Raw genomic sequence first — 12,439 nt, 5'->3', positions numbered from 1 at the left:
ATTTTGACGCACTAAAACCAACGCATCGCGTACCTCGCATCGGGATCACCGCCGATAATACACTATACACGCGATGAGACCATGGGACATGGATGGCCTGATTGGGGTGCAACTCTATGTGGATGCAGTTTAATTTATATTGCATCACAAGCCAGTCGCATCCACAATCGTTCGTTCGTTCGTTGGTTTGCAAGCGCTGCCTCCGCGGTCGCGAATTTTTGTAATACGTTTTTCAAAAATCATTCACTTTCTCTTTCTCTCGCTCTCTCTCTCTCTCTCTCACCGCGTCACTCTGTCTCTTTGTGCTTATTTTTCTTTCGATGTTTTAGGTCGGTGTCTTCAACTACGCGGTTTTTTACTGTGCGAGTGTGTACCGAGTTTCTCTTGAACTCGACTCCATTCTTTTGCAATCTACCGTTGCACCAGAGTTTTACGTTCCGAAAATTGATGATGACCTGAGCTTACGATATCGCCGATAACCGCATCATCGCTACTGACATGAAACTCTTCCTCAGCTTCCCGTTAGCCGTCGGTAAGTCTTTTTCAAATTACATTCAATGTCCGTGAGTTCTGACGCTATATAATGTCTGACACCTTCGGTACGTTTCTACTGTAACCATAATTCTGATATAACTACATGCACAATCTATGAATTGAAGCCGGTAATTTTTTTTTTCTTTCTTATATTCTAAGGAGCTTTGCCAGTGCTAGTCAGTTTTTCTTTTTGCAAGTGAACCAGTTCGTCTATTAAAATCTCAGTTTTTAGTGCGGAGTGAATTTTGGAACTACATTTTGAATAACCAAAACCGGAATTTTAGAAACGAAACAAAGATCGATGACTAGGGTTCGACTTTTTTGTAAATTTAAACTCCTTGAGTGATCTCTGTTTCTTTTTATTTTCACATTATAAATCGATGGTTAAATCCGAAGCCATAAGGCGCGGCGTCCTCGGTTTCTGTTTTTTTTTTTTTCTTTTTTACACATATAATGCAGTAACTCGATCCCCAATTGAAATTCAAAATGTTTGAAAGGAAGGGAGGAACGGCATATGGTCAATTAAGAATAGTAAAGCCGCGATCCAAAGTAAGAGAAGCAATTACCCTCGATGTTGACCGTTTCCTATATCCAAATACACAGGCACACACACACACACACACAGGCATGTTATCCAGACATATCAGGTTTCACCATAGGCGTATTGGTGCTCCGATGTACGTCGTGACTTAATCCTGTTTTGCCGTCTGCTGTGCACAGCATCTCAGCATCCTCATCTTTCCTCAGCTCCTTCTTTCCCCGCGTTTTCTTCCAGCTCCATAAAAAAAAAAAGCTGACCAACTGGTCCTCGAGTCGTGTTGGACATTCGACATTCTCTATTAACGGTCATACGGATTATACCAACGGGGTGAGTCTCCGACTGGCCAAGATTCTCACGGTGCCTCAAACGGCTGACCCGTTAAAAATGGGAGAGGGGGGACTAAGAAGGGACGCCGGAAATTTTTCGGTCGAGCAAAAAGTGTAGAAATCTACCGGCTTATGATTAAAATCAAACATTGTAGAGGGTCGAGGTCACGAACGAGTGTCTTATCGGTTTATTGGATCTTCTGATGGTTCAGAAATATACTTTTGGAATATTGGTTCTCGAATGTTCGATCTTCCGCGAAAACATTATTTGCCAATCGAAGCAATAAGTCCAGAATGCATCATCCGTCTGCATTGAACCGCCTGCGGTGGAAGATTAAAACCGGAAAGTGCTGAGGACTGGACAAGTGGACGAGACTACGAATATCGAGCAGAAAAGAAAGCACTGGGAGTGGAAAAAATTGAACTTGCAAAATGGTGGAGAGTATCTATCTATCTATCTATCTATCTATCAATGTGGCTTATACCTAAAACGAGTGCTGGGCTGGTTGGTGGAACGGGATGTTATTGACCCTCGTATCGTCGATGGTTCGGGACGGATATCGGACGTCTGTAATCCAGCGGCCCGCTGTTTTCATCCCTTGAACGCGCCCGCGTTGAGTCATATAGACATGCATGCACGGGACTTCTTTTTTTTTTTTTATTTCATAGAATTAATGCCGGACGAGTTTTCCCACTTTTAGAAGAGACCAACTCTCCAATCCGTTAGGAACTTGATCCGATACTGCTGCTGCTGCGATTTAGATTAAATCTTACGCGATTGGAACAGGGTCCAGAGTTCGTGTATTTTCATTTCGTATGAAACGAGTCCTCTCCATCTTCTCTTGAAAATTGCACAGCCCCAGCTTCGTTTTTTTTTTTTTTTTTGTGTCAGAGATTTCATTACCTTTACTCACGCGGTCGAGTCAAGTATGTAGACTGTGACCTGAAGTGGGGAAAACTCTACGGGTCCGAACGTCAGGTGCATTCCGGATTTGGGACCCCTTCATTCGGTGCAGACACGTGTGCAGTTGGGACTTTTCTGTTCATTTTCATGGTATTCCTGTTCGCTCGGACCCTTCGTAGTAGTTTGGGTTGCAAGTTACAATGATCGTTTGTCTACTCGCCACGCGTTCGACAGTCGTCACAATTTCGGACAGTTACTACGATACCTGACCTTCGCACCCCAGAGACACCTTGCTCTTAGCTATGGTTTGGATTGATTCCAGTTTGAAAATGAAGGAGTGCCGGAATGGTTTCTTTGGTTTATTATTCAATGGTTAAACAATTATTATTCATTTTCTGAGGGTTACATTCGTTGGAAAGTAGAAAACGTCATCGATAACGAGAATTTTTCGCGTTGTCAACTTATATTTCGCCCAGGGCGTAAGCCGAGGACCTCGCAGTTCGCAAGTAGTAGGATCCAGAATCAGTTTCAGTGGTTGGTGTACTACCGCCCATGTAGGTTGTGGTGGTAGAGCTGCAACGTCCGTATCTAAACCTCCTCCAGCTCTTGCAAAGCCGTCCCCAGAAGCCGACGTCACTGGTTATAGACTCGGCCATGTACTTGTAGGCTCGGGCATGCGAGCATGAACCGGCGGCGTCGATGATGCAGCCATTCTGACTGGATCCACCGTTAGGGTAGAAGTCGATATCACCAATAGCGTCGTCGATACCCAGCAAACCACCGTTGGTGTGGATAACCTGAACGTAGGCCGCGTCACCCTTAGCAACTCGGCTGCCTGAGCTCGAGAACCAGAAGTATGGAAGAGCCGGGTCGAGGGCTGCGAAAAATCGAATGGTTGGTAGGGGGTAAAGTACAAGCTGGGAGGGGGTGAAAAATGATGAAAAATTTTCAACCGTTGGTTACTGATTACGACAATGGCCGTTTTTTTGAGGTGTTATGGAACGTATATTACCAACCAAAAGTGAAAATGTCAAATAAGAGAATATTGAACACTTGTCGATGAGATAGAAATCTGAAAAGTTCAATCACAACCAAGTTAATAAGGTAATTTGTTTTCAATATCCTCACCGAGACTCACTTTTGATTGTCGATACACGTCCCGTCACACCGTAAGTGATAAGGATCGATCGTTGACTCTTACGTAATTAATGACATCGTTAACTCGGCTAGCTGATCTCTTCAAGTTTAGCACTTACCGATAACATAGCCGACCGTGTTCGTCGCCTGAAGAGCCGTGAGACCAGCAATGTGGCCGCCAAGGGAGTGGCCGATGACGATCAGCTCGGAAACGTCCATTCCCTTGGTCTCCAGGTAGTCAATCAGCTTTGCAACATATCCACCCACCATGTAGACGCGTCTTCTCGCGAACCCGTAAAGCTGCTTCGATATCTTCGACCAGTCGACGACGATGATGTTGTAGTCACCCTCGGACAGGTAGGCTGCGAGTGGAAGATATTTCGTTGAGTGCAGTCGCGTGTGAACGAGCTTCGTGAGCTTGCATTAAAACATTGCGCCGGAAGTGGCGACATTCCGGCAACATTTCTTACCATCACGGATAAGGGTGCACGCTTCACTGTTTTTCGAGTTTACCCATCCGTGAGTTATGATGCGAGTTAGTTTGCTGGAGTTCCAATTGCTGCTGGCAAGCGTTTCATCGTCTCCGATGTAGATCTCCTGAGATGAGCTAGGGTTGTCCAACGTGTACAAATGGAAGAATACTTTTTCCGGTAGGAGAAGTTCCGTTTCTTCAAGGGTCTCATTGCTGCCAAGTTCGTCGGTTATTTCAACCAGGTTTCCATCCTCATCTTCCTCGTACCATGTATCTTCGTCCCAAACAACCTCTTCAGAATCATCTTCGTCGTCAAAGTCATCGGTGTCGGTGTCGGTGTCGCGGCGAACGATTCCCGATTGCACTGTAATTTGATGAAAAAAAAATCATCATCTTTCCTTTTTTGTTTCTTTCGATCAATTCATGTAGATATGTGTATTTATTTAATTACTACCAGATCAATAGACTTACCGAAGGCAACAGTGAGCAAAATTATTCCCAAAAGGGAAATAAGCTTCATGATTGAATATTATTTGCTCACAATCTTCCGGGTTCACGCAACTACTCAAGTGATGGTTGTAGATCTCGTTCTGACTCTTTTATAGGATATTTCATCGCCTCATCAAAATTTCATTGTTAATTGCCGATTATCGATAAAGATAAAAGTAGAATATAATTTAAAAAAAACCTTGTCCGAGGTAAATCAAAATTGGTACGGAGATATCGCTCGTTGATTATCAATCATTATATACGTTTCCACTCTTTTTATCGTATTTACGCGCGACCAAAGTCTTTTTTTGAATTCTAGCAGAGCCATAAATATAAAAGTGTTCGGATGCTAGGCACCCGAATCATGTTCGCAATATTTTCACAATCTTACTCGATATGATCTGAGCTGTATAACTGTATACGCTCAATTGAAAGAAGAAGCTAGATAGCATCAATTTCAGTTTTTAAATCAATGATCAAATAAATAAATTAATAAATCCGTACACCGTATCATTAAATCACATCTTGCGTTGGATCTCTTTTTATTAATTTGGATTGCGATATTAAAGTATCTTTGTTCGATTACATCCTGTGCGCTCATTCGTGGTTACAATAATCAAACTTTCACCCTGAGATATTCAACTGTACGAATTTCGAAATCGTCAGTATGAAAAGACGAGGTTAAGAGCCACAAAAAATTAGATTTTCACACCAATAAAACGAAGGGCAAGACAGGAGTCTGTTTCCATTTCCTAAGCAATCATTGCCCAGTGTTATAGCTGTCAAGATCGTTATCGTTTCTTCAAGTGGGTAAAAACTACCCTACACCACTGGGCAGGCGTAGATCCACCTTGCGACCCTATCGCACGGTGCGGAGCATGTCATTTTCCGTTCACTCACACCCTTCACGGTGTAGGGTCAAAGGGTAGTTCATTTCCACAATAATTTGAACCTCTCACATCGATACCTAATATTACCTTGTCTCGTCGACCTGCTCAATGCTGTATCGGAATTTTCACCAAGTACTTACATTTAGCATTCCATCAAACCACCTTCAGAAACGGGAATAATGGGAGAGTGTATACGTGGCTTACGATTCGTACATAAAAATACAAATAATTTATTTCTTCCCCTGCGTGTGTGTACATTTGCGTTCATTTCAATAGGCAAAGAACAATAACGATAACACTAAGTCCAGTCATGTGGTTACTCAGTGTTTGACAGTCTATATCACGCCCAGAGCGTAAGTCGATGAACTTCCGGTCTCGAGGTAGTACGATCCTGATTTGGTTTCGGTGGTTGGAGTACTGCCACCCATGTAGGTCGTGGTGGTCGAGGTGCATCGTCCCTTTTTGAACATCTTCCAGCTCTCGCAGAGCCTTCCGTGGAACCCGACCTTGCTGACTATGGACTCGGCAAAGTACATCCAGGACCGAGCATGCGCGCATATTTTTACGGCGTCAAGGATGCATCCGTTCTGACTGGATCCACCGTTCGGATAAAAGTCGATGTCGCCAATTGCCTCCTCGAAGCCCAGCAAACCAGCGCTGGTGTGGATAACCTGAACGTAGGCCGCGTCATTACGACTAAGTCGATTCTCCGGGCCGGAGAACCAGAAGAATGGAAGAGCCGGATCGAGAGCTAAGGAAAATTTGGATTGTGGTCAGCTGATGCCATTCTTAAAACCAGATCATGTTTCGGTCACCAATTAACGCTGGTGTTGCCTGTCTGCTTATCGTGATCATTACCGTTTGTTGATGACTGTCGCGTTAAATGGATGATATCGTTAGCTCAACTAGCTGATTTGATTCAAATTTATCACTTACCGATAACATAGCCGACTGTTTTCGTCGCGTGGCGAGCGGCAAGACCAGCAACGTGGCCTCCAAGCGAATGTCCGATCACGATTAGCTCCGTAACGTTCATTCCTTTTGTCTCAAGGTAGTCTATCATCTCAGCAATGTATTCACCCACCATGCAGACACGTCTTCTCGCAAATCCGTAAAGCCTGTAGGTAATCGTCGACCAGTCGACAAGAATGAGGTTGTAGTCACCCTCGGCCTGGTAGGCTGCAGGTATGGAAGACCAGTTTGTTTAGTTTATTCGCAAGCGAACGAGTTTCAGCTTTCAGAGAACGTTGCTGAAATTTCAGTTACTCACCGTCACGAATCTTGGTACATATGATACTTTTGTAAGAATTTATCCATCCGTGAGTTATGATGCGAGTTGGCCTCTTCGAGTCCCAGTTACTGTTAGCGAGAGTATCGTCGTCTCCGATATAAATCTCCTGCGATGACTCCCGGTTCGCCTTGGTGTACAAATGGAAGAACACCCGTTCCGGTAGTATACTTTTCGTTTGCGTAAGGGACTCGTCGTCGTCTTCGTCGTCGGTTATCTCCCTCAAATTTCCATCCTCATCCTCCTGGTAAAAGCGATCGGTATTCGGTACGATGGTCGAGGTATCATCATCGTAAATTTCCCGGTGAACGACCCCCGGTTCAACTGTCGTTTTAGAAATTCAATCGCACGGTTTTAACCGACCAGATCATTTATTCATGTATGTTTATCAATTAATTATCTCGTCATTCGCTCACTTATTTATCAATACACTCACCGAAGGCAACCGTGAGCAAAACTATTCCCAGGAAAGTAATCAGCCTCATGATTACGTATCTTTGGAAGCGATTCCTCCTTGATCGGAATCCCCGGAAGACGATACGGCTTAGAAATAACTGTTGACTAGCAAGTTTTACCTCTTTTATATAGAAACGTTGAACGTTTCGTCGGTATCTAATGCTTGATTGCCCTTCATTGATAAAAAAAAAGAGAGAAAAATATTGAAATCCTGTAAAAATTGACAGCTGTTTAGAGATATCATTCGTCGATAAGGAGTAATTATTTATCTTTCTGTCCTTTTATCGGATTCACGCTTGATCAAACAACGGATGTCATTACTTTTTCAACCTTCCTCGCTTCTTCTTCGCCCTCATATTGCTGTGTCGTTCCAGCTATATACCGTTTTCGGAATCAGCAGGGTTTTCACTTTGCTCGTTATTTTGACAGAAAATTTCTTTTAATTCGATGCAATTTGACCGAAGTTGTTTGTTTTCATTATTTGGCTAATTTACGATAATAGAACGAAAGAAGAAACTTGCAAGAAGAAAGTAACAACAAAAATTTCATATTACGTACCTTCTTTGACCCTGCAATTGTTGATCAACTTTGTTTACGAAACTTACTTTCCATCATTGCGTAAAATAAATGTTACACGCTTAGTTCAACGGTGTACTTTATTATCTATACTAATAGATTCCATCGAAACGATTACCGAACACACTAATACTTGCATGCTCGAAATTCCTCGACAGCATCTTATCTGAAAATAATCTCTTATCAAAGAAATTGTTTCGAATACCGGATTAAACGTGATCTGTTTAAGGATAAGACTATCCGTTGGTCCAAAAATATTCCGAGATATACGAAATACGAATCTCGAATTTTCGAACCTTTGTCCCGGTCATAATTCAATCAGTTGCTTATTCAAACTCGGAAATTAAAATTGAAAAAACCCAGAAGAAAATGCTTGGGAAAATTCGGTTTTCTCGAACTTTCTCAAATCAATTCTCTTCCCTTATTTCACTAAAATTTGACTCATTGATTACTTTTGTTCGACACGTTTTCTCGCCGGTTCCAATCCATTTTCGCAAAGCTGTTTTTAAATCGTCGATACAACTGTTCAAATATTTCTCATTTTATTTCGTGATTGTGAATGTTTCCAAGCTTATTGCTTCTGTGCACTCGCACGAACAAATTGTTGTTTAATATTGTACCAGTTGCGTTAAAATCTCGTTTATAAGTGTTCAGCTGTTTGCACAGATCTCGCAAATACCGTCACTCGTGTTTGTACAATTTTTCCAATTTTTTTTTTTTTTTTTCTAAACAAGCCGTCATCCGATGTCGGCGAATTATTCTGTCCATTTGAAGGTCACGACGATGAGTTTAATTGAGATTTTTGATGACGATGAGAGTTCAGTGCGAGTTTCATGATCAATAATAGAAAAAAGGCATATTCATATTACGGTGTTAATACGATATGACCGTCAGAACACAAATTCACACAATCAGTCATAATCATTCAAAGATTATCACACAATCAGACCAACGCAAGTATTGGTAATCATGATAAGCCCAAATAAGAACCGTTCGGCACGCTTAACAAATAATTTGGCCAAGGTTATTTTAATCGATGCTGCTTCATTCGCTCATTTAATAGTTAACTGAATATTTATTACTTCAAAAGAGGTCGCGTGCATTTTCGAAATCAGCAGATCACAGATCAGGTATCAGCCTGAACGAAGTTTTTGCCAAAAATTACGCAGAGCATTCGTGGGTCGGAATCTCGAGAAAAAAAAACTATCTTAAAATGAAAAACAGTGTCAAAATTCCAAGAATAACAATTCACCAAGTTTGACTGTTCGAAATTGTTTAAGAATAATTTATTATTCTTCCCATTTTGTGTATTAAAAAAAAAAACACAGATTATTTCGTTAATTTTCGGAGTGCGGGAAAAATACAATTAAACTTTTTCAACCCTCGATCAGGCAATTTTAAAGCCTGATTAATTTGTAAGCCGCCCGATTAATCCCGAAAGCTGCGTACCTACAGATTCGTTTTTACAAAATAACAGTTGGATAGTCAGAGTTGAAAAATAAATAACAGAGAAGTAAATTTTTCCTGAGGGACAATTAACCTCTGTAGAACGGCGATTTCTTATTTGTCCTGAGGAAGTGCTTGCCGGTCGAGTATGTGGCGAGCACACTTCCGCCCATGGTGCTTTTGCTCTTCAAACTGCATAGGCCGAGTCTGTACTTTAAGTAACTGCTGCATTCTCTCGCAACGAATTCATTCTCGTGAAGCGACTCGGCGAAGTACAAATAAGCCCGACTGTGAGCACAAGTGGCAAAAATGTCAGCGCCGCAGCCTCTTTGCTTCAATCCACCGTTTGGCCAATAATCGGCGTCACCCAGCTTTCCGTTGTAACCAAGACGTCCGGCGCTCGTGTGGATCACCTCCACGAACTCGGCGTCCTCCGAAGTCATCCTTGCTTCGGTGTTCGTAAAGTAGAACAGAGGACCGGCCGGGTCGAGAGCTGGAAATCAAGGAAACAAATTTGATTTAGATTTTGTGTCCGTTGCGGTGAATGCAATATTGACAGCACTAGATCTCGAATGAATATTGGCGTCGTAAGGTTTTTTTGCAAAATTTAAATTTGACGAATTCAATAAGCTGTCAAAAACCTGATAACATTTGGCTTTCGATGAAAATTCATAATCGAAGGTTTGTTGAGTGGCTGGTGGCGAATCTGAGATCGGATTTGCAAAATCTAAAATGTCGAATACAACATGACGGTAAGAAAAATCTCTAAATATTCGAATTCCGGTAGAAATTAACAAGCAAAGATTTTTTAGTGTAATCGATAACGAATCCAAGGTCAGACTTGCAAAATTTTTAATAATGGATCCAATACAGTATTTCAAAATAAGTCAAATCGTCGTAACTCCACGTAATACGGTACCTCAGAGCTTTTAAATCGTTAATCACGAAGCTGAATTTTTAGTTCAAAATTCGAACCGCATGTTAGTATCTTTTGTTCCGTAAACTTGGAACCTGCAGTGCGAAAACGGGAAGTTCGATGACCGTCTCACTGGCAACCTAAAGCCGCTTGTTTTACTCCTGAAAGTTGTTAGCTACCAATAGATCGACGAAATCACGTCTTTTGGAAAATTTTCGAAACGAATTGTGCATAGTGGTCGTTTACCCATGAAATTCGAGACGTTGGAAGATGCCGATCGGCAGGCTTCACCACCGATATGAGCGCCAAGACTGTGTCCAACGACGGTCAGCATACTCGTATCCAAGGATCCCGCTTCCTCGAGGTAGTCGATCATTTCTGCTACGTATATACCAACACTGACGACGTTTCTACGGGCGTAGATGTAGTTCCCGCTGGAATAGGTGCTCCAGTCTACGACGATGACGTTGTAGTCGCCGGTCTCGAGGTAGGCTGAAGGTTTTCAGTCAAATCTTTCAATTAGACATAATTTTTGGAAGCAGCGTCGAAACATCGTTAGACTTACGTAAGCCTGTGAAAAAAACAAAAACGTAGCTGAGCTGATCAAGTTGAATTAGATTAAAAGAGTCTTCTCTGATGTCGAGAAACAGATTAAAGTTACATATTCTTTCCCAAGAGAAGTCAAATTTAACTTTTAAAAGTTGAAAGGTTACTCTGTACTAATTTTTTTTTTACCATTCACTAATCGTCGTACTTTTTTACGATGATGAAAAAAAAAAGGCGAAAAATTGTATCACGGTTTTAGAAAAAAATTTCAGACTCACGATGATCAGGAAAAGAGATTTTATTTTTTTTTAAATTAGATCAATCGTGTTAATCGTTGATTAAAAAACTTGGGACGTTGTATATTTTATTTTTTAGATTCATCGGCGATTATTTTAAACTTAAATCTAAATTTGGTTTCTCCATTCGATTCCGTAGCTCTCTCTCTCTCTCTGTCTCTCTCCCTCTTTTTCTTTCTCTTTGGATTTTGATTTTGATAAGGTTTATCTCACCGTCACGAACCGTTGTGGGCATGTCGCTTTCGAAGGTGTTTTGCCATCCGTGGATAACAACAATTGTTGGATTGCTAGCGTTGAAATTACTCGATGAAAGAGTCTCGCTGTTGTTCACGTGTAATTCTACCGGCGTCGACTGATTGTCATAGGTGTAAAGATAGAACAAGACATCGGCGTCCAGCTCAGTCTCAGTATGGTTCAAGTCTACCGGTTCTGTTGTTAGATCCACATCCTCTTGGGTTCCGTTTGGGTAGTAAACGTAAGTCCAATCGGCTTGTTCCGTGTCAGGAATGACGTTGAACACTGGAGTGCGGTTGAAAAAATTGAAATTGAAACTCTTTCGATACATTGCGGAAAACAATTGGGGACTAATGAGGCTTTTTAAAAAAAAAATCAACTTTTTGTTGTAAGTACTGAGGTTTTATTAAATATGAAAGAAAATCTAGAATATTTTTAGTCTCTGGGTATTTTTTTACTGACAAAAATTTTTTTTTTTAGGCGAAACAGATATTTAGCAGGTACGAATTTGAAAAAGAGATTAAAAAGGATAACCTGCTAAGTAAAATTATGTAAGAATTTCAAGAGTTTTGAGTAGAATTTCTTTGAATATAATCTTTGTTGGGGAATAAGGTTTATCAATTTTGATAACATGATGTTTAGGCATTACTGTTTTCTTTTTTATTTGTTGAATCTCGAATTTTTGCGAACAGCGTATAGACTAAACATATTTTCTTTTTTTTTTCCTCGACTTATCTGTTACTCACCAAAAGCAGCCAGGAGAAGGACGGCATTGCCAGCCTTCATTTTTTATCCTAGTTAGCAGAAGATTTTCCTCTTTCACGATGTTGAAATCTTTTTTAGAATCAAGGTCTCGGCAGATTCTGAATCGACTGACAACGATTTCGTCGGGTAATCGAATTTATTGACGCAAATCGGCGAATCGGCTGTGGACACAAGTGCGTTTGAGCAAACATGTCGACGAATATAGATTTTCGTAGAATGGATGAACCGGCAAGTGATAAAACCTTGCGCACGTGGAAAAATATTTCTGGTATATAATATGACTGATTAAAAACAAACTCAATTCGTTTTTAATTCCCTTCAAGCTGTTTCGTACAGCTCAGAGATTTCTGGTTAAATATTTTTTACTTCATTTTAAGATCGTTTTTATTGAATCTACTCAACGTTGTTCAATTTTTTATTTTTTATTTTTATTTTTTTCTCTTGGATTACACAGTTGTTTCAATTGCGTCATATTCTCATTTGGGAACCTTTCGACTGTTTTCACAGGTTTTGCGAATGATGTTACTCAGGTTTGAATATTTTTGCTTTCTATTTTTAACCAAACAACATCGAATATCGGCGAATTCGTCCGCTGTGCGAAGATCACGGTAACTCGTGATAAA

General features: G+C 41.0%; 4 protein-coding genes across 4 annotated transcripts in view; 1 reads left to right on the top strand and 3 right to left on the bottom strand.

The window, feature by feature from the left end:
* The window catches only part of LOC124223029 (uncharacterized), a 291,603-nt gene that overhangs the window by 244,121 nt on the left and 35,043 nt on the right, over positions 1–12,439 (top strand). Inside the window, exon 9 of the mRNA XM_046634639.2 lies at positions 330–532. The gene's annotated coding sequence lies outside the window, so the exon portion shown is untranslated. The remainder of the gene's footprint in view (positions 1–329; positions 533–12,439) is intronic.
* On the bottom strand, positions 2,652–4,515 carry LOC124223023 (pancreatic triacylglycerol lipase-like). Its single transcript, XM_046634614.2, has 4 exons — positions 4,386–4,515; positions 3,913–4,278; positions 3,562–3,804; positions 2,652–3,182 (listed from the first exon to the last, which is right to left on the bottom strand). The coding sequence occupies exons 1-4, from the start codon at positions 4,432–4,434 to the stop codon at positions 2,767–2,769; spliced, it is 1,074 nt and encodes a 357-aa protein (XP_046490570.1). The 5' UTR covers positions 4,435–4,515; the 3' UTR covers positions 2,652–2,766.
* Positions 5,542–7,144, bottom strand: LOC124223024 (pancreatic triacylglycerol lipase-like). The gene is made up of 4 exons (XM_046634615.2): positions 7,018–7,144; positions 6,564–6,905; positions 6,230–6,472; positions 5,542–6,044 (listed from the first exon to the last, which is right to left on the bottom strand). Exons 1-4 carry the CDS (start codon positions 7,064–7,066, stop codon positions 5,629–5,631), a joined length of 1,050 nt encoding a protein of 349 aa, XP_046490571.1. The 5' UTR covers positions 7,067–7,144; the 3' UTR covers positions 5,542–5,628.
* Positions 8,915–11,938, bottom strand: LOC124223026 (pancreatic lipase-related protein 3-like). The gene is made up of 4 exons (XM_046634617.2): positions 11,798–11,938; positions 11,031–11,336; positions 10,222–10,467; positions 8,915–9,552 (listed from the first exon to the last, which is right to left on the bottom strand). Exons 1-4 carry the CDS (start codon positions 11,835–11,837, stop codon positions 9,149–9,151), a joined length of 996 nt encoding a protein of 331 aa, XP_046490573.1. The 5' UTR covers positions 11,838–11,938; the 3' UTR covers positions 8,915–9,148.

This window comes from Neodiprion pinetum, chromosome 7 (genome assembly GCF_021155775.2).
Source record: "Neodiprion pinetum isolate iyNeoPine1 chromosome 7, iyNeoPine1.2, whole genome shotgun sequence".
Lineage (NCBI taxonomy): Eukaryota > Metazoa > Arthropoda > Insecta > Hymenoptera > Diprionidae > Neodiprion > Neodiprion pinetum.
Note: the sequence above shows the minus strand (reverse complement) of the source record. Positions and strands in the feature narration are given on the sequence as shown.

Excerpts from the sequence above, each read along its gene's own strand:
- LOC124223024 (XM_046634615.2), bottom strand. The coding sequence starts at position 7,066 with ATGAGGCTGATTACTTTCCTGGGAATAGTTTTGCTCACGGTTGCCTTC. Across the intron at positions 6,906-7,017 it reads TTTGCTCACGGTTGCCTTCG|TTGAACCGGGGGTCGTTCAC; the intron begins GTGAGTGTATTG and ends CTAAAACGACAG. Across the intron at positions 6,045-6,229 it reads AACAGTCGGCTATGTTATCG|CTCTCGATCCGGCTCTTCCA; the intron begins GTAAGTGATAAA and ends AATTTTCCTTAG.
- LOC124223023 (XM_046634614.2), bottom strand. The coding sequence starts at position 4,434 with ATGAAGCTTATTTCCCTTTTGGGAATAATTTTGCTCACTGTTGCCTTC. Across the intron at positions 3,805-3,912 it reads GTGCACCCTTATCCGTGATG|CCTACCTGTCCGAGGGTGAC; the intron begins GTAAGAAATGTT and ends TTCCACTCGCAG. Across the intron at positions 3,183-3,561 it reads CACGGTCGGCTATGTTATCG|CCCTCGACCCGGCTCTTCCA; the intron begins GTAAGTGCTAAA and ends GATTTTTCGCAG.
- LOC124223026 (XM_046634617.2), bottom strand. The coding sequence starts at position 11,837 with ATGAAGGCTGGCAATGCCGTCCTTCTCCTGGCTGCTTTTG. Across the intron at positions 10,468-11,030 it reads GCCCACAACGGTTCGTGACG|CCTACCTCGAGACCGGCGAC; the intron begins GTGAGATAAACC and ends GAAAACCTTCAG. Across the intron at positions 9,553-10,221 it reads CAACGTCTCGAATTTCATGG|CTCTCGACCCGGCCGGTCCT; the intron begins GTAAACGACCAC and ends CTTGATTTCCAG.